This window comes from Ramularia collo-cygni (genome assembly GCF_900074925.1).
Source record: "Ramularia collo-cygni strain URUG2 genome assembly, contig: RCC_scaffold03, whole genome shotgun sequence".
NCBI classification, from domain to species: Eukaryota; Fungi; Ascomycota; class Dothideomycetes; order Mycosphaerellales; family Mycosphaerellaceae; genus Ramularia; species Ramularia collo-cygni.
Window position 1 is genome coordinate 1,014,106 of NW_019716257.1, and position 22,582 is coordinate 1,036,687.

General features: G+C 51.8%; 11 protein-coding genes; 4 read left to right on the top strand and 7 right to left on the bottom strand.

The window, feature by feature from the left end:
- Nucleotides 1-532: 532 nt before the first annotated feature.
- Nucleotides 533-2,111, top strand: RCC_02746 (probable tubulin gamma chain; the record flags this gene model as incomplete). XM_023768037.1 has 4 exons in its annotated part: nt 533-581; nt 636-985; nt 1,046-1,636; nt 1,686-2,111. 4 exons carry the CDS (start codon nt 533-535, stop codon nt 2,109-2,111), a joined length of 1,416 nt encoding a protein of 471 aa, XP_023623805.1.
- Nucleotides 2,112-2,854: 743 nt separating this feature from the next.
- Nucleotides 2,855-3,942, bottom strand: RCC_02747 (probable aflatoxin B1-aldehyde reductase GliO-like; the record flags this gene model as incomplete). XM_023768038.1 has 2 exons in its annotated part: nt 2,855-3,416; nt 3,470-3,942. 2 exons carry the CDS (start codon nt 3,940-3,942, stop codon nt 2,855-2,857), a joined length of 1,035 nt encoding a protein of 344 aa, XP_023623806.1.
- Nucleotides 3,943-4,268: 326 nt separating this feature from the next.
- Nucleotides 4,269-5,822, top strand: RCC_02748 (related to DUF6 domain protein; the record flags this gene model as incomplete). The annotated part of the gene is made up of 1 exon (XM_023768039.1): nt 4,269-5,822. One exon carries the CDS (start codon nt 4,269-4,271, stop codon nt 5,820-5,822), a length of 1,554 nt encoding a protein of 517 aa, XP_023623807.1.
- A 652-nt stretch (nt 5,823-6,474) lies between these two features.
- On the bottom strand, nt 6,475-7,212 carry RCC_02749 (related to Nucleolar protein 16; the record flags this gene model as incomplete). Its single annotated transcript, XM_023768040.1, has 1 exon — nt 6,475-7,212. The coding sequence occupies one exon, from the start codon at nt 7,210-7,212 to the stop codon at nt 6,475-6,477; it is 738 nt and encodes a 245-aa protein (XP_023623808.1).
- Nucleotides 7,213-7,452: 240 nt separating this feature from the next.
- Nucleotides 7,453-8,904, top strand: RCC_02750 (related to catecholamines up protein; the record flags this gene model as incomplete). XM_023768041.1 has 3 exons in its annotated part: nt 7,453-7,587; nt 7,697-8,784; nt 8,889-8,904. The coding sequence occupies 3 exons, from the start codon at nt 7,453-7,455 to the stop codon at nt 8,902-8,904; spliced, it is 1,239 nt and encodes a 412-aa protein (XP_023623809.1).
- An 89-nt stretch (nt 8,905-8,993) lies between these two features.
- RCC_02751 (uncharacterized protein) lies at nt 8,994-10,408 on the bottom strand (the record flags this gene model as incomplete). XM_023768042.1 has 3 exons in its annotated part: nt 8,994-9,930; nt 9,980-10,095; nt 10,148-10,408. 3 exons carry the CDS (start codon nt 10,406-10,408, stop codon nt 8,994-8,996), a joined length of 1,314 nt encoding a protein of 437 aa, XP_023623810.1.
- Nucleotides 10,409-12,486: 2,078 nt separating this feature from the next.
- RCC_02752 (probable alcohol dehydrogenase (FDH1)) lies at nt 12,487-13,834 on the bottom strand (the record flags this gene model as incomplete). XM_023768043.1 has 3 exons in its annotated part: nt 12,487-12,707; nt 12,765-13,417; nt 13,548-13,834. The coding sequence occupies 3 exons, from the start codon at nt 13,832-13,834 to the stop codon at nt 12,487-12,489; spliced, it is 1,161 nt and encodes a 386-aa protein (XP_023623811.1).
- Nucleotides 13,835-14,640: 806 nt separating this feature from the next.
- RCC_02753 (probable H+-transporting ATPase lipid-binding protein) lies at nt 14,641-15,624 on the bottom strand (the record flags this gene model as incomplete). XM_023768044.1 has 5 exons in its annotated part: nt 14,641-14,708; nt 14,766-15,026; nt 15,118-15,247; nt 15,432-15,444; nt 15,608-15,624. 5 exons carry the CDS (start codon nt 15,622-15,624, stop codon nt 14,641-14,643), a joined length of 489 nt encoding a protein of 162 aa, XP_023623812.1.
- Nucleotides 15,625-15,950: 326 nt separating this feature from the next.
- Nucleotides 15,951-16,577, top strand: RCC_02754 (snRNP and snoRNP protein (Snu13); the record flags this gene model as incomplete). XM_023768045.1 has 5 exons in its annotated part: nt 15,951-16,021; nt 16,103-16,133; nt 16,190-16,300; nt 16,359-16,376; nt 16,431-16,577. 5 exons carry the CDS (start codon nt 15,951-15,953, stop codon nt 16,575-16,577), a joined length of 378 nt encoding a protein of 125 aa, XP_023623813.1.
- Nucleotides 16,578-17,109: 532 nt separating this feature from the next.
- Nucleotides 17,110-20,028, bottom strand: RCC_02755 (uncharacterized protein; the record flags this gene model as incomplete). The annotated part of the gene is made up of 1 exon (XM_023768046.1): nt 17,110-20,028. One exon carries the CDS (start codon nt 20,026-20,028, stop codon nt 17,110-17,112), a length of 2,919 nt encoding a protein of 972 aa, XP_023623814.1.
- A 760-nt stretch (nt 20,029-20,788) lies between these two features.
- RCC_02756 (probable 12-oxophytodienoate reductase 1) lies at nt 20,789-22,301 on the bottom strand (the record flags this gene model as incomplete). XM_023768047.1 has 4 exons in its annotated part: nt 20,789-21,145; nt 21,198-21,605; nt 21,664-21,997; nt 22,057-22,301. 4 exons carry the CDS (start codon nt 22,299-22,301, stop codon nt 20,789-20,791), a joined length of 1,344 nt encoding a protein of 447 aa, XP_023623815.1.
- Between the last annotated feature and the right edge of the window lie 281 nt (nt 22,302-22,582).

Here is a 22,582-nt window from a genome sequence, read left to right on the forward strand (position 1 = left end):
ATAGTAGTAGGAGTAGTAGGTGTTAATATTAGTATTTAGATATTAATAAGAGTCGCTAAAAGAGTAGTAGGTCTTTATCCTACTACTCTTTTAGAGATCTTACTTACCTATATAGAGAGTTATATAGCTACCCGCGTAATGCTATTATACCTTTACTTTATCCTTACTATTATTACTTAGGTATCGTAGACTATTATTACTTAGGTATCGTAGACTTAAATAAAATTACTTTAAAGAAGGAAAGCGAGGATATTATACGCGCATATTAAATTACGCTACTTATTACTTATTATACGGAATACACCTTTAATTACCGAGGTTCTAATACCCTATAATGCTAGCGTCGCACTATCGCCTAAAAGGATTGTTGCAGAGTTGTTCTYAAAAACGCGCCGTACGTGCGGGAAATGTCGGCTTTTGGCCCACGCGTTTCAGAATTTACACCGCGTCGCGCTTTCGGTGGGGTGGGGAAAGCATGTAACCACATGTAGATGTGCCTCTCACGTCCACCGCGTCTCGACCAACACACACCATGCCGCGAGAGATCATCACGCTCCAGGCGGGTCAGTGTGGAAACAGTGGTATGTAACAGCTCAGCCAATCATTCAGCATCTTCCTGACAGATGACCTCTCAGTTGGCTCACAATTCTGGCAGCGACTCTGCCAGGAGCATGGGATTGACCAAAATGGCAATCTCGAGGACTTTGCGACCGAGGGCGGCGACCGCAAAGATGTCTTCTTCTACCAGTCCGACGATACGCGCTACATTCCCCGTGCCATCCTCATGGACACGGAACCTCGCGTGATCAACGGCATCCAAAGCGGGCCATACAAGAACATTTACAATCCCGAAAATGTGTACGTGAACAAGGAGGGCACAGGAGCTGGCAACAACTGGGCGCAGGGATACGAGATGGGAAGCAGGGCGCAGGATGAGCTGATGGACATGATCGACCGTGAAGCAGACGGCAGCGACAGTCTGGAGGTAATTGAATTCGGTCACGGCATTTCGAGCTGCGATTAGACACTGACGGAGCGTACCCAGGGTTTCATGCTGCTGCATTCCATTGCTGGTGGTACTGGATCTGGCCTGGGATCTTTCCTTCTCGAGCAGCTCAATGACCGCTTTCCCAAGAAGATCATCCAGACGTATTCCGTCTTCCCCGAAAAGACCGGAGATGTCGTTGTCCAGCCTTACAACTCGCTTCTCGCTCTACGACGACTGACCGAGAATGCTGATGCCGTCGTGGTCCTCGACAACGGGGCACTGTCAAAGATTGCAGCGGAGACATTGCACGTGCAAGAACCATCATTCTCACAAACGAATCAACTGGCAAGCACGGTCATGTCCGCAGCAACCACAACACTGAGATATCCCGGCTACATGCATAACGATCTGGTCGGAATTGTAGCGAGTCTGATCCCGWCACCGAGGTGCCACTTCTTGCAGACAAGCTACACTCCCTTCACTGGCGACAACGTAGAGGCCGCGAAAACGGTGAGGAAAACTACTGTGCTGGATGTGATGAGGCGTCTGCTACAGCCGAAGAACCAAATGATCGAAGCGAAAACTACCAAAACCAGTTGCTATATCTCAATCTTGAATATCATCATGGGCGAAGCCGACCCAACAGACGTAAGCTTGCAAGATATCCTCATCAAAACCCCGAATTAACGCCCACTAGGTTCACAAATCGCTGCTTCGTATAAGAGAGCGTAATCTCGCCTCCTTCATTCCCTGGGGTCCAGCCAGCATTCAAGTTGCACTGACTCGCACATCGCCATACATGCAACCCCCCTACACAACTCGCGCACCTCCGCGAGTCTCTGGACTCATGCTGGCTAATCACACAGGCATCGCCACCCTCTTCAAGCGAATCGTCAAGCAGTACGACCCTTTGCGAAAACGAAACGCGTTCCTGGAGCAGTACAAACGCCACGAGCCTTTCCGGGACGGGTTCGGGGAATTCGATGAGTGTCGAGAGGTCGTTATGGACTTGATCAAGGAATACGAGGATGCGGAGCGTGCAGACTATCTGACTGGCGGGAATGATGACGAGCCAGCAAACGGGGGCGCGGATGCGAGAGCGGATGGCGCGAATGGTCGGTGAATGACGAAGTCCTGTTGTGGAGACTGGCGTTTGGCGTTTCGATGGAGTCCATACCCATGAGCATGATGACGAGCGATTTCGATTTCAGCGCGTCCTTCCATCGGCGTTTCCATACCAGCCGTTGTGTCTCCTCTTCGGTTTCGCTTTGGCAGTCTTGACTTGGATTCTGGGCATGCGTCCTGGAATGAACGACACACAGATCTTGATGATGTAGGTCGGTTGGTGGGCGGGTCCTAATTTCAGACGGAGAGTAAAGCCTGAAGGGGCGAACTCGTCGTTGAAACGGACGTGATGGGCGTGGGGGTGAGTGTGAGCGTGAGCGTGTGTTGACATTATGAGATGCTTGCGAAGACTTGACGGAAATGAGCGACGGGGTTTGGAAAAAGAAAAGTGAAGAAAAAGCAGAAATGACGAAGGGTTAAGCCTGGAAATTTTCCGTCAAAGAGATGTATGTGCTCGTGCTGCTTATTCGGACAGCTGGACGAATGTAGTAAATGTAGAGGGTGTGATGGTCCGGGGCGTGCAAATGTGTTCTATATACATGCAGGTGACCCTTTTGGCTGTTCGGGGCGCGGGATCAAAATGTAAGACACGGATGTGGAAGTCGCACGTGATGCACGCACGTGGAATCATTCACTTGTTTTTGTGGGGTTGCAAATATATGCGTCTAACCCGTGGGGGGCATCGCTTGACTCTATTCCTCGACATGGTTGCCGCGCGTCGTCTCTGCTACATTTCGCCATCTAGAATAGAGCTTTGACCGTGTCGTAAGTGTATTTGAGATCCAAGTGCCAGTAATTTGCAGCGGTTGGTTTCGTTACCAACCATGCTTCATCGAGCGCCTTGAGGACATCCTCTGGGAGCGGTCCCTTTTCGATGTCCTTCAAGTTGGACTCCAACTGTGCTTGGCTTGACATTCCGATGATTATGCCATCGTTGCCATCGGAAATCTTCAGCTTGGAGTGGTGGATCAGCCATCGGAATGCTACCTCCAGGAGCGTCAAATTGTGCTTCTCTACTACCGGCTCAATGAGTCGAAGTGCGTCGAATGTTGCGTCCTGGAAGTATCTCGCCCGGTAGCTCTTCCCGACAACCTCGTTGGTGTTGGAGTAACGACCTTCAGCAGGGATTTCATTGGTCTTGTACTTGCCAGAGAGAACACCGCCTGCGATCGGGTTGTACACGACAATATCGATGCCGTATCTCCGGCAGACTGGGATCAATTCGGGCTCAATGGCACGCTGAATGGCATTGTACATGCCCTGGTATATCGTTGGACGCACCCAGTCGTTGTATTTGCAGTGCCTAACTCAAGTTAGCATAGACCTGCATTTAAAGAAACAGAGACCTGGATTTACATCACGATTTCCGCGACTTCGAACGCAGTAAAATTAGAGAGGCCAAGGTTGACGAATTTGCCAGCTTTGTGGAGTTCATTGAGCTTCTTCAATGGCTCCGTGAAGGGCAGCGAACGATCGGCAGCATGAAGGTAAAAAATGTCAACACAGTCGGTGCCAAGTTCGGAAAGAGACTTGTTGAGCATCTCCTCGATCTTCTGGCCGGTATGGGCGCCAGCAGTATGTGGATACCACTTGGTTGCCAGAGTGAGACCTCGCTCTTTCCAGCCAGCATCACGAGTCCATGCTTCCTGTTTTCCACCTACATAAACTCTCGCGGTATCAATCTCATTGTAACCCTGACCTTGGAAGTAGTCGAGAGCCTTTTTGTAGTCGTCAAGAGATGTAATTCGTGCTCCAGTCTTCTCGTCTGGTCCAAAGGTCATTGTCCCAAGGATGACGCGAGGCTTGCCAGTTCCTGTAATGAGTGGCATCTTGGCGGACAATGTGTTGGTGAATGTGCGTCTAGAATTCACTAGTCTGGGGATCACTTGAAGTACATGTAGTGGTCTTGACATGTATCTCCCGGAGAGGATAGCAGAAGTGGAGTTGATAGTGGCAGCATTTTGATGATGCAGCAGAGCCGTGATCGGAGGGAGCGGGGAGCTTGCAGCATTGCTGCCTGAGGCGACCAAATCGGGGCTCAAAAATAGATCCGGGGAAGGGTCCAGGGATTCCAGGAGCCCAGGTGGACAATTGCATCTGATCGCACGCCGCCTCAAGATAACCGATCCGGGTCACATGGGGGACCATCGCTTCTATGCCTCATGATAAAGCATCCCGCTCCGGCCCTCCACATGAGTCCGCCTCGTCGCTGTCTCCTGACCAGAGCCACCTAAACGCCGATTCCGAAGCCAGCAGGGACACCTCGCGATTTTCCAGTCCATTCACTGAGCTCCCCCATCCAGACAAGTTCGACGCCGACGACGACGGATTTGAGGACTGGGACGACGACCTTGAAGAGAACATGCCATCAGATCTACGTGAAGCGCCGCGAGGTTCGAATTCACATCAGGCGCAACCTTTGCTCGCGGGAGACAAGCACCAAGATTATGAGTCGCCTACGCGGCCCTCCCTAGGCCGTCGTCGCTCTACAGCACGCTTCAKAGAGAGGGATCCAGAATTAGCAGAGGATAAGGGAGATACCCGGAAACGATATACATATGCTGCATGCTTCCTGCTCATAAGTCTCGTCAGTTTCGCCGTACAGACGGAGACGGCGGTATACATCCAGCATGACCTACACTGGACCAAGCCATATTGTATGCTGTACATGACCCACGGCTCGTGGTCAGTGTTGTGGGTGGTGCAGCTCTTGATACTGCGGTTGCAAAAGTGGAATCAGCCCTGGGATGCCTTCTGGAGACGACATGTATCCATACTTCGGTCGACAGCGCAAATGATCGAGCATCAAACCTTGAATATTCCACCCCACCTTCAGAAGAAGTCTCCCTGGCCATATTTCATGCGCACTACAGCTTTTGTAACATGTGCCCTGACTGTTGCTGGTGGGAGCTGGTACGTGGCAGTGGATCTCACCACTGCTTCCGACCTGACGGCCATCTACAACTGCTCAGCGTTCTTTGCATATGCTTTTGCAGTCCCAATTCTGCACGAAAAGCTTCGCTTGGGTAAGGTCGTTGCTGTAGGGATCGCTATCGTAGGCGTATTGGTGGTAGCATATGGCGATGCCGCGACAGCAAAGCATGGGAACAAGTCTGGAGGCGGAGCTGGGGGCCCGTCAGCACCGGATAACTCAGAAGCATCTAATCGGGCTCTTGGTAACCTCGTCATTGGTGTTGGAAGCGTGCTCTACGGCTTTTACGAGGTTCTATACAAACGGGTTGCATGCCCGCCGGAGCACTGTTCTCCTACACGAGGCATGCTTTTCGCCAACACGTTTGGCTCCATGATTGGCGTCTTTACGCTGCTGGTGCTGTGGATTCCGATCCCAATCCTCCACATCACAGGGATCGAGACCTTTGAGCTACCTCGTGGAGAGGCTGCGTGGATGCTCATCGTATCTGTTTTGTCAAATGCTACCTTTAGCGGTTCCTTTCTGGTCTTGATCTCGCTCACATCGCCAGTTCTAAGCTCGGTCGCTGCGCTCTTAACCATATTCTTGGTCGCGCTTTGCGATCAAATATTGCCGCCGCCGCTTTACAGTCCATTAACCGGAGCTGCTGTGGCAGGTGGATGTCTCATCATCTTCGCATTTCTGCTTCTGAGCTATGCTACCTACCGGGAAATGGAGGAGGAGAATCGRCAAAAGGCCGAAGAACGAGTAGACGAAAGCGATGTCGAGGATCTTTAAATTACTGACTGGATATGGGATATTTAGAGCGACGTGGAGGATCATTAAATCACTGACTAGATACGGGATGTTTAGATGAGTCTTCCCACAGATCTATGGGAAGCATGGCGTTGCATGGCACTGGATGGCGCACAAGGTCTACAGCGCACGACTTGGTGTTTGGATGCATTTTGGGACAATTAGAATCAGCATGACCTGACACCAGGTCAGAGGACTTTTTCACGATCAACAGCTCGTTCATCGTGCTCTATTTATTGCCTTCTTCAATGCAATGTGCGTTTATCACACAATTACAAAAGGTGCTCTATACGTCCTCTCGTGAAGCAGCAGTTACCAGCGATCCACAGTTTTGTTGGAGCAAATTGATGTCTTCGCTGCTGCCGCTGCACTTTGTCCTTCACGTCTCCGTCAAATCAGTGCCTCGAAGCACGTCGCGGAGGTCATCCTATCAGCAATTGCCGCTCCAGGCTTGGAGCTAAGCAGGCGGACCCGATTGCTTTGTTTGCCCGTTGCCCACGTGAGGGCAGTCTTGCGTGTGACCCAGGCAAAATAACACAACCAGCGCACGAGAAGATCCCCTGTTCCACTTCGGCAAGCGTATGGCGTGCTTCAAGCCGATTTTCAAATCAATTTGTAGTCCGACACTGATTGTTCAATCAATCCTGCCTCCGCTCTCCCGCCACTTTTTGATCCGCTTCTTTAGATCACCCTCGCTCCTTTGCATATAGTTGATCTTTGTATCCCGCGCCATCTTGCCGTAATCTTCTCCGTACTTTGCAACCAGTTCCTCGATGAAAGCCACCTCGCCCTCGGGTTGTCTGCGCTTGTACTTTTGCACAGGCCGATTCGCTGCCGCCTCCAGCTTGCGCACTGTCTCCGTCTTCCCACTCGCAGCTCCTCCCACGGCACTATCTGTGTTGCCATGCTGGTTCCGTAAGCTCAGAATCTCCTCGCCATCCGAAGAATCGTCCGAATCCAGATCGTTGAGTGGATCGTTTAAAGGGTTGGCCCTCGCACCTCCGCCCTGCTCGATAATTCTCAAGATTTCACCAGTCTCGGGGTCCCTCTCGATCTTGGCCTCAGTGACATCGAGCTTTTCATTGCGCCTTGAAGTTGAGGCGATATTCAGTGGATCGCGGCCTGCAGAAAATGCATTTCGCTCTCCCGCTGCCTCACGCTGCACATCTGACACTTTCTTGTCGGTACCACCAGTGCTCTTGTTGAGCTTTGCTGTGAGACCCAGCCGCGCATAGTTTTGCGCAAATGTGAGGCTTTTGTCCCAGTTCTCGGCGACGATGGGATGGTGCAAAAGTCTCTTCTTGGACTTGGGCTTGTGCTTGACTTTGCTGATCGACGACCGATTCTTCTTCTTCTGCAATTCTCGACCCATCGTGGCGGAGGTTGTGCAGATAGACCTGGAGATTGATGTGCGTTGAATTGAAGACGAGCCCGTTCGAGAAAAAGTCCGATTGCTTCGCCCGCATAAACCTTATCTCGCGTAACAAGCGGTAGGGGTCCAATCGGTTCAATCGCGCTCTCCGTACGGAGTATGTGGAGCATATCGTCCAACACCTCTTCTATTGCCCTCTTTCTCTCATCGTCCTTGAGATTCACCCATCTAAACACAAGCATGGCGCGTCAATTTGCAATCTTTGCCCTTGTGGCTTTGCTCTGCTTCGTCTGCGGTGGATACGGCGAAAAAGTCACGCCGCCAAACGTCAACGTAGCTTCGCTCAGCACTCAGGAAATCGAAGAACAGCTACAGGTGAGCCCAGACGGAACCCAATGCACATTTCCCACACGATGTTGGTGCAATTATCTTTGCCACGACCTCAATTCTGCTTGGAGATTGACACGTCCTGACAACGTACCAGCAATGCCCCATCATCGAAGCGCTCGTCGCCCATAAGACTGAACACGAACCCGTCCACGCCTCGTTCCTCCAGGAGAGCTTCCGTGTGCTCTTCCCCTTCACCAGTCCGGCTTACAATGCTCTCATGGGCACGCTATACATTTCTGGCCCTCCCAACTTCTTGCTTGCCCTCTGTCCACCCAACATTGATCCGTCCAGCCTGAATGTAATGGTAGCTTTCGCGGTGGGCGGACTGCTTGGAGACACACTCTTCCACTTGCTCCCTGAGATCTTTTTGGGAGAAGTGCCAGAGGGAGAGGTTCGTGCCGTTTTGGTCGAGCCCAACAAGAATCTTTTGCTTGGTGTGGCCATCATGATAGGGTTCGTTACATTCGTGGCCATGGACAAGGGACTGAGAATTGCTACGGGCGGTGCAGGCCACTCTCACGATCACGGTTCCACCCATGATACCCCTGCCGTAGCATCCACCACTGCTACCAGCAAGGACGAATCCTCGCTTCGTCAACGTAAACCAGATGCCGCCTCCAAGGCATCAGATGTGGCAAGCACCGCTAGAACGGAAGATCCCAAGCCATCCGTCAAGCTCTCTGCCTACTTGAACATCATCGCGGACTTCACACACAACATCACAGACGGTCTTGCCATGTCATCCTCATTCTATGCATCTCCAACCATTGGAGCCACTACTACGCTGGCTGTGTTCTGTCACGAGATCCCTCACGAGGTCGGTGATTTCGCGCTCTTGATTCAGGGAGGAATGAGCAAGAAGATGGCCATGGGATTGCAATTCTTCACCGCACTTGGAGCGGTGCTGGGCACTGTCATTGGAATCGCGGTGCAAGAACTTGGCGGCAACTCCGTTTCTGCTGCCGCTGCTATTGCTTCAGGTCAAGGGAATGTTGGTTTGTTGGGCACAAGCTTGCAGTGGGGAGATCTACTGCTTCCTTTCACTGCCGGCACATTCCTCTACGTCGGAACAGTCGGCGTCATTCCCGAGATGCTTGAAACAGGACCAAACCGGTGGAAAGAGCTGAAGAGCATGGGATTACAATTCGCCGCCATGGCTGCTGGTGCAGGCATCATGCTCGGGTGAGTTCTCGGATCTCATTTCATTGCTCCTACTGTTACGGACGCTTTCTTTGACTGAAGTTACCTCGATTGTCGAACAGTTGCTGACAATCTCTTCTCTTCAGAATATCTTGGGACTGAGCGCGTTCACGTCCCTGTGCAGTGCTCTTCGGTTCTCTCGACGACACATCAGTCTCCTCCTATTCCTAGCAGCTTGCTGGTTTGATGGGCTATCTGCCGCTTAAACCCTCCCGGATGTCTGTCAACCTCTTCTGAAGTTCCAGAATGTTTTCGGAGCTGAGATCTGAGTACATTGGGCTCGGAGGCTCGTTGTTTGGAGAGGTTGACGCTCGGAATGGGCGACCAATCGAGCTTGGGCTGTGCAGCTCGACAGATGCTAGCGGAGTCTGCGGCTGGATGATTGGACTCGATAGCTKCTGTACGGCCGTGACGATGGAGTCTCTCCGAGACATCTGGTTCTTTGCTTCTGAAGATGCCCTATCAGTCTGCTTCAAGGAGCTTGAGCGACGCGATATCGGTGGTCTGCAGTTGGCAACGTAGTGATTGTTCTCCACTGTGCCAAATATCGGGGTTGGTCGCGCGCGCTTTCCTCTCTCCATCTTCATTCCGTCGCTGGATTCCTTCTCAAACTGCTTCACCGTCTCCTGATCATCGAGCCAGGTAAGGGTGTCGTCTTGTTCAACCATGCGGCTCAGATTGATTGAGTTGCGCTTCAGTCGCAGAGGCGAGAAAGCAGCCTGAGCTCTCTCGAAGATGTCTTCCATGCGGATCACGCTGGTTCGCTTCGTGGGCTCCAGTCGCGGAGGTGAGCTGCTGACAGGCGCGGTCATGTCTTCCGTTCGGGTAAATATCATCATCGACTCTGGGCGCTGGCGAATGTTGCTGGTGCAGTGGTATCTGCAGCTAGGGAGGCATGGCTTGTCGCGGCCGTTGCATGGATGCGGGTTTTCCGCGAGTCCGAAGCGGTGCATGTGCTCCAAAATGCTGGTTGCTATTCCCGACCTGATTCGCGGTGGATTCGCGCGGAGAGGGTGTGGGTGAGGAATCATTCCGGCTGGGTACGGTTCGACTATGATGTGGCCACCGCCCGCGGTCTGGTCGAGGCTGTCGAGAGGGTTTGGGTGTTTGGCGAAGGACATGTCGTAGCTGCGAACGTGAGTATCGGGTATGATGGTGTTGATGAGTAGGGACTTACAGAAAACCACCTGGGTAAGTGAGGTCCAGTATGTTTCCACCCGCTTCCAGCACCGTTTGCTTGCATTCTTCCATCGCCGCATTGAAGTCTTTTGAAGAATCCGTGTGGATTGAGCACTATTTCATCAGTTGTTGGGTGTTGAAAAGCCCGAAATGTCGCAAAACTTACGCTGTAGTTGATGGATTCCCTCTTTTTCTTCGCCAGCCAGTTCTGCAGCGGCGGCGGTGCTTGGTCCAGCGGCACAAGATCCATCTTCACGCCCGAAGGCACTCCTCCCTCATCCTCTCTCACGACGCTGATGTTCATCATCGAGGCTGGGCGCCTCTTTTGTCTGCTGCTGCTGCCGCCGAATGCCCCCGAGGCCCTCTGTTTCAACGCGCCCAAGGAAAAAAGCTTACCTGTGTGATTGTCGCTCTCCGGGGTCGCCATTTTGGTGGCGTTGTTGGTGCTGAAGAGAGAAAGAAGAGCGAGAAAGAAGGAAACTAGTGTGTGTGGTAGTGGGGTGGGGGTAACGGTAAGTGAATGAAGCTGACAGAACCCGCACTCCGAATCAGCGTCTCCTGTGGCGGCTTGAGATTGATACTGCTAATAGTAGCTGCATGAGCGTGGTCATTGCAGAGCGAACTTGGGAGACATGGTATTTTTCTGATCAGCATACTGGGGCGGCACCTGACTAGGAAGAGACATTCACCCTGTGAAGATGAGGCCTTCACGCAAAGTAGCGCGAGCTGCAGGCAGTCATTGACCATGTCGACCACCCGAAATGCCTCTCTCTGAGATCGCGACTTTTCATACTGCTAAGAGTAGCTGCATCAGCATGGAGATGGCATGGCTGGGTTGAAAACCATCGTATCTTCGTTCGGGTCTGCTGGGGCCATTTCTGACTAACAGGAGAGACYCAGGCTAGGCAAAGGAAGAGGAGACATCCACGTAGATTGACGGAAGCCATGGACATAAACTGATCATGTCCGCCGCTCCGCCTACGTCTTTCTTCAGCTACACACACCCCGTCCTCACTATGTCGAGTCTGATCAAGAGTAGGGAGAGTATCATGGCGCCATTCTCAGTGCAATTGCCCTCGACGACGTCCGATCGGTGACCCTCGGTCGGGAGAGTCCTGTGCCCAAAGAAAATCCTCTCGCCGCTACCACCTTAGGCCGCGGCCGCGGTAGTCTCTCATCTACCGGTCCTTGCCTGCTCCGCCCTTTCCCCCCTCTCCTAGTCGGAGCCCTGTCTAGAGGAGGATGAAAAATATAGCGCCAAGAGCATCCTACTTTCCACTTTAGAAAAGCAGTTTAGCAGGTGACCCTGATGGCTCCGCCCCTCCCCTCTATCTCAGTCTCCTATTCTCGACGCTTCTCCCTACTCCTTAGTGAAGCTTCCTGTGTACATTATGAACGCTTAGGCAAGAGACCGTGTACTAACGTGCCAACATTTTCAACTCCGGTCCCTTAGGTACAAGTAGTCGTTTCTAGAACGACCCTCACCCGATGAATTACAGTAGGTTAGAACATCCGTAGACGGCTCACTTTCGGAATGGGCCAAGCGAGGGAGGCTTAAGAAACTCGACAAGTCTCCATCTCTCTAAAGTGAGGTCTATACGAGGCTTAAAATACAACAACATATCTAAAAGCATCATCCGAGATGTCACGTACGTATCACAAGTTCCTACGCGATGCCAAACAGATGTGAACATCATAATAGACTGCCCTTCTTCTCAACTATACTCAGGGAAATTGATACTAGGGTAAGGGTTGGGGTAGCAGACATTAACTCTCCAAATGACTCCAGAAACTTTGAGTTATTGCTTCCCATGTTGCACTTCGATTTGTACTCTTTAAGATTGTCATCTTGGATGTATTGCTATCGTGATTCCAATGCTACATTTCTGCTCACTCATTCTCCGTTGCGAGGGATCAGGGGCTGCAAGATATAAGTAACAGGCGCCTTCGCACACAGCACCAACTGTTTGGACCAACATATTTTCTTCGCAATGTGTTAAGCTACTGTACTAATGGAGAGGTTTCCCACCGTATCCAAATGAAGTCTTGTTTCGAAGTATGTACATCAATGCTTTTCTCGTTGGTGCCCCTGAACCGAGCTGGCAAGCCACAACTGCCTCGCCCTTATGATGAAGTCGTTATGCTGTCGAGGATGAGTTCCTTTTTGAACGAAATCTTGCGTCGTCGTTGAGAATCGGCATGGTTGGGATACGTTCTGTGATCGTCTGTTCATCATGTCGGTAGAGAAGAGCTATGTATCTAAGACGAGTCTGCGTCACTTAGGCATTGGATCAACCAGCAAGAATCTCTTCCACGAGCCAAGGGAGACATCTACGGGAAAGAACTGAACAGTCAAGAAGTTTCGTACATACGGCTGCGAACTTTGGGCTATTCATTTGTCATGATTCAATTCAGAGACTTCGTCGAGCACTTCTAATCACTGCTTACAGCAGACCCGCTTTCACGGGTTCCATGCCTTCATTTCAATCCGAGACTTGCAGGTCTCTACAGCTTCCTCATGTCCACCACGCAGCGAATGCAGTCGCCTGCATGCATGTCATGGAAGGCATCGTTGATGCCGCTCAAGTTCTGGCGATGGGTGATGAACTCGTCGACCTTGAGCTTGCCACTCATGTAGTCATCGATGAGACCGCCCATCTGGCTACGACCCTTGACACCACCGAAAGCACATCCCTTCCAGACACGACCGGTAACGAGTTGGAATGCTAAAATTAGGTATCAGTATACATCCCAAGGTATCCAGTCATTGTGGGCAAACTCACGTCTCGTGGCGATCTCCTGGCCTGCAGCAGCAACACCAATGATGATGCTCTCTCCCCAGCCCTTGTGGCAAGCCTCGAGCGCGGAACGCATGACGTGGACGTTGCCCGTGCAGTCGAATGTGTAATCGCAGCCTCCGTCGGTCATCTCTGTCAGACGTGTCTGGATGTTCTCGCCTTCCTTCAGATCTTTCGATGGGTTGACAAAGTCTGTTGCACCGAACTTGCTTGCCCACTCCCTCTTCGAGTCGTTCACGTCGACAACGATGATCTTGCCTGCCTTCCTGCTGGCAGCACCCTGGATGACACTGAGACCAACACATCCTGCACCAAAGACAGCCACATTGTCGCCCGCCTGAACTCCGTCTCTTCCAGCAGTGATGGTTGCTGCGCCGTAACCAGTGGTGATACCACAGCCTAGCAAGCAAGTTCGGTCCATGGGTGCCTTGTCAGTGACGGCGACAACGGAAATGTCTGCAACGACGGTGTACTGGGAAAATGTGGAGCATCCCATGAAGTGCAGCAGGTCCTTGCCCTTGCACTTGAAGCGAGAGGTGCCATCAGGCATGACACCCTTACCCTGAGTGGCACGAATCTTTCCGCAAAGGTTGGTCTTTCCGGACTTGCAGAACTTGCACTCTTTGCATTCTGGTGTGCTGTGAGGGAAGTGAAGTCAGTATTGGTACTTGATATGATGGTTGTCCAGCCTCCCACGTGCGAAGTCGCACCGACCATCAAGGTCTCCCCAGATGGACGACCTCACTCATAGATTCATGTCTCACTTACTAAAGAGCAACAACAGTGTCGCCGACCTTCACATTCGTAACGCCCTCGCCAATGCTTTCCACAACGCCAGCACCTTCGTGGCCGGCGATGACCGGGAAAGCACCCTCGGGGTCCTTTCCACTCAGCATGTACGCATCGGTATGGCAGACACCAGTGTAGTGGACCTGTATCCGGACTTCGTGAGCACGAGGAGGGAGCACCTCAACATCCTCAATGCTCAGGTCTTTGCCAGCTTCCCAGGCAACGGCGGCCTTGCAGGTGATTGACTTGCCCTCGGTGGAAGACATTTTCAATGCTGTTGTAGTCGGTTCAAAGTGATGGGTGGTGTGATGGAGATTGGTGACCTTGATGGGCGAACAGTAGTTCAAATGGGTGAGGGTAAGCAGAGGAGGGGAAGGTGTGAAAAAACTTCGTTTTACTCCTCACGGTGATTATTGATGGATTGTTGTCTTCCCAGCTTCCCGATGACATGTTCCTGGTGGGGTGAGGGGCAGAGCGCTTTGGTACCCGCACATCCGCATTACAGCCGTGAAATGGTACTTATCACGGTGATAAGTACCATGGTGACTTGTCCATATTGAGCCTCCAAATCCGGCATGCTTGCAGATGCCCAGACATGGATTGTTTCTTGCTGCAATCGTGCTGGGTGGTAGCGTGGTCTGGACATTTTGACGGAAGCTCGACTCGCTATGACGCTTGGGTCCGAGATACGAAATTCGGGCGGATGAAAGTTGGGCGAAAGCTGGGGCGGGAGGCGGGAAGCACAGCTTTCTCTTACGGGGGGATGATGCACTCGTCAAGGTCCATTGCAAGGAATCCCTTACATACAAATGTCTACTGGATTCTTCTCGAACGCCGGCCGCTGCTGTCAAAATGTACAACTACATGCTGAGTCGATGTGCCCCTGCACACYGTTTATTAACGCAACAAGATGCAAGCAGGCCGCCTGCAAAGAGCAATCGCGGAAGCTCGATGCCACCACTGGCCCTCTACCAGGCAGTCTGTATATGTTGTGCGTCTTCAAGTCGTGTCTGCGCGCTTATGTGATCGTGATTTCTTGTCTTCGCGCGATGATTCTGTCGTCCGCCATAGCTTAGCATTGGCTGGCGTCTGCGCCTGCGCGAGAGTTCATGAGCAGAGCAACAATGAGACCGTAAAGACCTGGATTAAGTCAGTATTGGTATCGACCCGTGGCTTGCAATAGATATCAAAGCTTACCCAAGACTTCGGCGAAAATGAGAATCAAAATCATTCCGACGAACAACCGTGGCTGCTGTGCGGTACCACGGACACCAGCGTCACCGACAATGCCAATGGCAAAGCCGGCAGCGAGACCAGAAAGACCGACAGAGAGACCTGCGCCCAGCTGGATGAATCCCGTGAAGAGCGAGGTCTGCTGTTGCAGGTTGTTGGAGATCAAGACTGATACGACCAGGCCGTAAATGGCAATGATACCAGCCATAATGACGGGAATGATGTCTGCGGTGTGGTTAGATGCCCGCTCTGCCATTCGTTCGACCAGAGCATGCAAAGCGCAGCTCGGGACGCATCGCCGGGAAGTGTCACATACTCTTCACGATCAAGTCGGGCCTGAGGACACCCATGGAGGAGATACCAACACCAGCCTTTGCGGTTCCGTATGCGGCACCGAAGCAGGTAAAGACGATGGCGCTGGTGCAACCCATCGCGCCGAAGAAGGGCTAGTTTCGCTGTCAGCGTTGTGTTCCTTCTAGCATCTCCATGGTTCCTGTGCCATGCCCCTGATAAAGCACGTCTTCCWAGTCTGTGTTCTCGATGGAGGGCTATGGCTCTGTTACGACGGCGGATGGGGGAGTGGCAAGGCAGGAGATGGAGATCCTCGAGGACGGATTTGATGGCACTTACGGCATACACGGGACTGCGGAAAGAGAGCTGTTAGCTGAGATGGCTCATTGTATGTAGGAAGGCGTTGTCGTCGCCAGCGGAGATGCCGAAGGGCGGCTTTGCTACACGTAGAGGGAGCTCCACGTTGGATCTCCCTCTTCGCGGCGGAGCGGCGGCGGCGTATCGATGGGGCTTACCAAAGATCAGTGGCCATCTCGACGGTGCTGTGTGGGGTTTGATGGGTTTGAAGGGTTCCTTTGGATGGTGCTGTTGGCGAGGGAGGATGTAGTTGATGCTGTTGGATGACGGGCGCCCTGTTCTGCTCTCAATCGGAGGTCGTTGCGGATGGTCCGCGCGCTAGAATGGTCTTGGCCTGAGGCCGCAACCCTAAAAAAAAATCCGTGGACTTCACTTGGATTTTAACCTCAGCTTCCTCCTCCGCTTCCCTCTTGCAACCACAACACGGCCGTGATCCCACAACGTCAACACCGGTGAGCCGAATAATCGCACCATCCATACCATCTCATTCAAAAATCCGAAATGGCCGATCAATCCGCAGCCTGGCCTGTGGCAGATGCCGCGCTCTCCCAGGAAATCCTCGACTTGGTCCAGTACGTTTAAATCCTGATGGCTTCTATGCTCCTAGCCAAAATCTCTGCGCCGCGACAGGTTCTGACATTTGCACTCCTTAGGCAAGCCAGCCACTTCCGTCAGCTTAAGAAGGTAAGATCATGAAATCATAAGTCTATCTAAACGCGGATTCCTAACCAAAAGCATAGGGTGCCAACGAGGCAACCAAGACCTTGAACCGTGGAATCTCGGAGATTGTGATCCTTGCCGCCGACACCACCCCACTCGCCATCCTGCTGCACTTGCCATTGCTTTGCGAGGTAAGTCCCCGAAGTCAGAAGAGAACCTAGCTGTAGTATACTAATTGATTGCGATTAGGACAAGAACACCCCATACGTATGTACACCTCAAGATGTCCACTACAGACATCCACTAATGCATTTTTTCCAGGTCTACGTCCCCTCCAAGATGGCTCTCGGTCGTGCCTGCGGCGTTTCGCGCGCCGTAATCAGCTGCTCCATCACCACGAACGAAGCCTCCGATTTGATGGGCCAAATTCGCGCGCTGAAGGACAAGGTTGAACGTCTCATGATCTAGATGATGCTTTGCGGAAACGCCGGCATTTTGGGAATCAAAAGGCAGAGGAGGACTTTGGGAATTGAAGCAGACAAAAGGCCAATCGTGGCGTGGATACTCGCGCGAGGTTGGGGGACATGTGAAGGGCAAACTTCCGCAGTCGAGAGAAGACTTTGCGCCATGTCTGTAGGATAAGATACCCATGAATGCAAGGAGAATCCATGCCAAAATTCGTCTTCTCAACCAGAAGTCTCTAATTGATGGGTCGACCTAGATCCTTCCCTTTTGCAAAGTCGTCTCGGAACTGTATCAGAAATGAAGCAGGGCCGCAACTACAAGCTCTAGAACGCACCACAAGCTAGCTTTGAAAGCGCTGCATCCGTTTCAACTGTTGATTCGTACATTCATTCGATCAATTACGAGATAGAATCCGTTCTGCAGTCAACCATCTCCCCGCCGGACCCATCAATCAATCTCTCCAAAGCTTCAACCGCAATTCCTCCCCAGCCCAGCCCAGCAAAACCACGCAAATATTCGCTTCAAGCCTCACAAATCACAACCAAAACATGACATCATCCATGTCAGAATGCCACGGGTTATCCCTACCCTCCGCAATCCAATTAGTATCATCCACAATATAATCCCGAATGCGTTCGCGAAAATCATCCAGAGATTCGCCAACATAAGGCTCCAAACACGGCCGCTCAACACCCAAGTAGCTTTTCAAGTACTGATGCACTCGATCACACAACTGATCAGCATAGTACGCTGGAGTGCAATAAGGTACAGCTTCCGTAGCAGCAGCGTAATTGTAGCAGAAAGCATGGGTGAGGAGTTCCAATTGTTTCAGAGTGAATTTGCTGCTCTCCGGATCATTCTGAAGGATCATGTAGTGGGTGGGTCGAGCGGTACCACCGGCCATGGGAGCGACGTGGGATTGCAAGAAGAAATCTTGGAGATTGCTGATTGAGGGTTGCGTGATGATTGAGTCGACTAGAAGTCCTGGTTGGACAGGACCGTTCAAGTTTTGATCTCCTGGTGGTTGAGAGTCGTGGCCGGTGAAATCTTCGAAGGTCGTGGAGTCGTTGGGCGCGAAGAAGCTGGTGTGGTGTTGAGTGCTCACCATGATCGCTGTGATGGAGACTTCATCAAATCCTTTCGTCTCAGCGATGATAGCTTCCTGAATCGCAGTGATTTCATTTTCCTTGACAAGGTGGTATTCATCCTCTTCAACACCATCGCGATAGTAGATGATACGTTGGAGTTTATCCTTTGGATGAGCTGTACTCCAGTTCACGATGGACTTCCCCACCAGTTCTCGTGCAACTTCTCGATCCAGGACTCTTTGTTCAGCACGCTGGAGGCGAACTTGGCCGGTAAATGTGGCAAAGTCTGCGTCCGTACTGCCGACCATGGCAACAATGGATGGTGTGTCGTTTCCTGGATGAACGACATCGACACCAATGACGAGAGTGTTTGACGCCAACGCAGCAAATGCCGATACGTCTGAATCCATGACCGTATGGTTCTGACTTTTCGGTGCCTTCAAGTTTTGTCTCAAGACCATTTTGTCGTATGGATGGAACTTGAATCCTTCCGATTCCAGTTCTTCGCAGCAAATCGTCGGTGCCTCGCAGCATATGGTGTGCATACCCAATTTCGTATCTCCAATGCGTTTGATTGCTGCGTACGCAGCTGCGTCAACATCTGGCAGGAGGACGACCAGAAATGTTGCACTTGAAGTCTCCTGTGCCGTCTCCAGGATCTGCTGCTTCTCCTTTACCGTCTCCATGATCTGCTGCTTCTCCTGTAACGTCTCCACGATCTGCTTCATCTTCTCCTGTACCGTCTCCATGATCTGCTGCATCTCACGAAAGTACTCTGCCTTGTCCAAAGTCTCAGGCAAAGTAGCGTGTGTGGACATGACATTCTCCGCCTCATCAGGCGAAATCTTCCAACCAGGAGCGAACAGACCATGAGACTCGCAGCATTCCATCCACAGCTGTGCGAAATTTCCAGGTGAAGGCTTCGAATCCGCCAGACGAAAATCCAGAACACAGAGCTTGCTGTTGATTTTCACTGCCGGACTGGTAAAATTGACAAAGGGTTCACCACCTATGTCCCAGCTGGCATTATTCTCGGTTGGCTTTTGGATACCGTTTCGGTATTGAATGGTGGGAGCTGCAAGAATGGTTGCGGGAATCTGGAGAAGCGCTTTCCCGGAGCCTGAGAACAGCTTGCGACTCAGATCATTGTTGAGACTGCCATGTTCAAGCAAAGCGAGTCCTTCTTCCTGAATCGCAGCTTGATTCATCGCTGGGTGCTGATCGGCAATCTTTGACATGGCTTTCATGTGATCGACGCCAAGCGGCCTATCAAAGATCTGGTTGGGCATGAGCTCGACAAGCTCAGCTGGAAGCCAGAGGGAGTTGGAGGTAGAACCGACGTTGAGACAAACATGATGCAGTTCGTTGATTACGATGCCTTGGCTTTCGAACCACTCCTTCACTGTCCACATCTTGCCTCCGCTCTCGAATTGTTGAATCTGTGGCACTTCGCCTGTTTCCAGAACGATCTTGATTCGATTTGCTTCGGCGTTCCTGTCAATGCCATCTTCCAGAGTTGGTCGCTCGTACATGATGCGTACCGCCCGACCCACAAGCAGATCGGAGGCATCTCCATAGTGCTGGAAATATTCGTCCATGTCGTCCAGGAAGTGAGACACAACCATTGGCTTGAGAAAAGTCCCATGAATGATGTCGATGTTCAGGAGAATGTTGTGTGTTCCAGGTCTGATGGATGTGTAGTAGCCGCGCTGAACCTGAAGCGCCTCAGGCAGCGTCTCATCATTTTCCACAGAGTCTGACAGAGGACCCTTTGATTCGATGAAGAATTGATTTGAGCCGGATGGGAACAGGGTGTCGGGGGCCTGGCTCGTGATGGAGTGAATGATCAAATTGTTCACAGCTCTGGTCAGTCCAACTGGGTTGTAATACTTCGTGTCTGCGCCTGCGAATTCAGGAGAGCCACGAGATAGATTCACGTGGTGAATGAGTTTGAACACCACCCTTGGAACAACGACTGGCTGTCCGATCTCATTGTGATATGTGACGTTGTGGAAGGTGAGGGGAGGCGGGAGAGCAGATTCAATCCAGAGCGTTTCATAATCTGTGGTGAAGTCGTCCCGTCCTTGAAGCGGCTGCAGCTTGCAAAGCGCCTCAAACACACGCTTTCGCTCTGGTTGTTGTGGTATGGACGCAGAAGGGCATGTTCGGGCCGATGGATCGGAAGGTAGATCATCCATCACCATGGTGTAGACAGAGACGCGGTTCATCTTGGGCTGCAATGTAATGTGATTGGTGACGACCATAGTCTCATGAGTGTCGGGAGTGATGAGTGACGTATCAATCGCACCTTGGTAGCTTGCAAAAGGGGCGAGGGGCCGATCTTGGTGAGGCCTCTGGAGTGACATGTTGATGGCTTCGATTTTGATTGATTCTGGCGCATTCATAGACTTGGCACAAGGTGAATATCCATGAATGAATGCTTTCTGGACTGCTCCTAGGCCTTCTTGAGTGTGTGGATGCAGCCAGGTGCGTTCGGAGGATTCGCAGTTTTTGACCACGCAACCCTGGTTGCATTTAGAACACGAATGTTTCTCGCCACAGTTGCTGCAGTAGACAGTCCCATCCTCTCTGTCAACGTATGGACAGTCGCTATGCTTGTGGCCGAGACGGTAGCATGTGCCGCAAGCGTCGCACGACTCTTCGTTGTGGCCGGGTAAATGGCAACGCAAGCAGTCCGGAATCGACTCATGCGAAGTGGGAGGTGCTTGATCTTCTGACGACGACATGATTTCTGAAAGAGCACCTCAACCGATGAAGCTTGTGATGGATGAACAGACGAAGCTGTCTTGCGTGGCGGAGCTTAGTACAAGACCTCCCGGCTGAACAAAGCGGAAGGCAGCAAACAATATCCGGTCTCAAGCACTGCAGGAACAGTTAGCTGATTACCAGAAGCTTTCTGACATAGCTGGAAGTCGATAGAGCTCACCAGTGAGACACACGCATAAGTGTGTTTGCACTTGCCCATGTACCCTTCCTACAGCAACCATCATGACAATATTGCACCTGAAACGTGATTGTATCGCATTCGTAGCTCGGATATTTTTGGTCGTTATTATGGTCGTCTATGGATCTATGTTGTGAAGTTTAGTACAGCAAGCTATCCATCTAAGCGGAAGCAGTTCCATAAGGAACGGGTGCCGCGGTAAGATCAATATAGCCATAGTTGTTCATCTCGCTGTCCTTGGCCATCTTCTCGCCCCACGCACCCATGTCCTTCATGAATGCGTCGACGTTGGCCTCTATGGAGAGATCAATCGGCTCCTGGTCCTGGCCAACTTGACGGATCTGAGTTCCAGCGGCTACGTTTGTCAACCCGAAGTTTTCTCTGTCGATCTTCTGCTCAATCGCGCCCTTGACCTTGCCTTCAAGGATGTCTTTGCAGAGATGTGGCTCTTGGCATACAGGTCGGGCGAGTCCGACGCCATCCACTGTATCGAGTGCCGAAACCATTGCGCCAACGGTCTGGTTGGAAATGTCAGCAATCTTCTATTAAGATAAGACAGTCTCAACGTACCTTGAAGCCTCCAGTGACATAGGTCTTCGTCTTTGTAAGACCCGGCACAATGGTCTCAGCGAACTCAAGGAAGAAAGACTCTCTCTTCTTGGTGCTTTCACGCTGGTGCGAAAATGCAAGCTTCTCATAAGTACCACCACTGAGCTCGACAAAGTCGAGCTTGTTCTGCTCAAGCATGGCGCAGAGCTTCTGGGCTTCTTCAGGGTTGAAGCCCTTGTCCTGAAACTCTACAGAGTTGAGCTTGATGCCAACAACGAAGTCGGGCTTCGTTCGCTTCCGGATCTCTTGGGCAATCTCCAAGATCAAGCGAGCCCTGTTCTCAAGCGAACCACCGTACTTGTCCGTTCTTTGGTTGGTTGTGGGGGAAAGGAATTGCGCAAGAAGGTAACCGTGAGCTCCGTGGAGTTGCTGCAGGAAGCATGCATGTTAGAGATCGACAACAAAAAGAGCCCTGAAATTGACTTACGATACCATCCCACCCAGCCTTCTCCAGATACTCCGCAGCGTGTGCCCAGCCCTCGACAAAACCTTTCAGCTCCTCGTCGGAGGCAGCATGTGGCTTGGCGAAGGTCATGCCCATCACCTCGCCTTTAAGCTGAACGTCCGAGGCAGAGACAGGGTTCTTCTGGATGCGTGATTCCACCTGTCGACCAGGGTGAGAGACCTGACCAACCATCAACGCCCCGTGAGCTTTTCCTTGCGAAGCCATCTCCTTGAATCGATCGAAGCGCTCTCCCTCGAAGGGTGCCGTTTTAGGAATTATAGGGTTGCCAGCCGCCTCAAGATGGTCATATTCAAACCTGTGCGTTGTGATCAGTCATGCAACATAGTGTCCACTGCACGTGAGAGTTGGACATACATGATGTTTCCACTAAGAATCAGGCCTAGACCACCCTCTCCCCAGCGCTTGTAGACATTGACCAAGTTCTTTGAAGGAATACCTCGAGCCTCCAGGTTCTTTGGGTCCCACGAAGAGATGCGCTCAGTCATTGCTCCCTTGAGGAAGCGGTTTGGTGCCGATTTGTTGCTGAAAGCGAACTGGAGGGGCTTTCCCAGAGGGGAAGCATCGACATTGTCGGATTCGAAGCGTGCTGAAGGGGCCATGATGAGAATGATTTAGCTTTGCGAGGGAAGAAGAGAGGATGAGCTTGAGGAAGAGAAGTGAACAAACCAGACTATTAGTAGAACATTGGTGCTTTTCAATGGCAATTAATTGCACTAAGGAAGGTACCTACGTCTGCTTAGAAATGTTCCTGAGAATCGGACAGGATGAGACGTCACTGTCGATCACCCCACAGCGTCACGGCCGGCAGTCGAGGCGTCACGCTCGGAGATCGCTCGCCTTTTGGTCATGACATGGCCCCAGGATGCCACTGCGGCAGCAT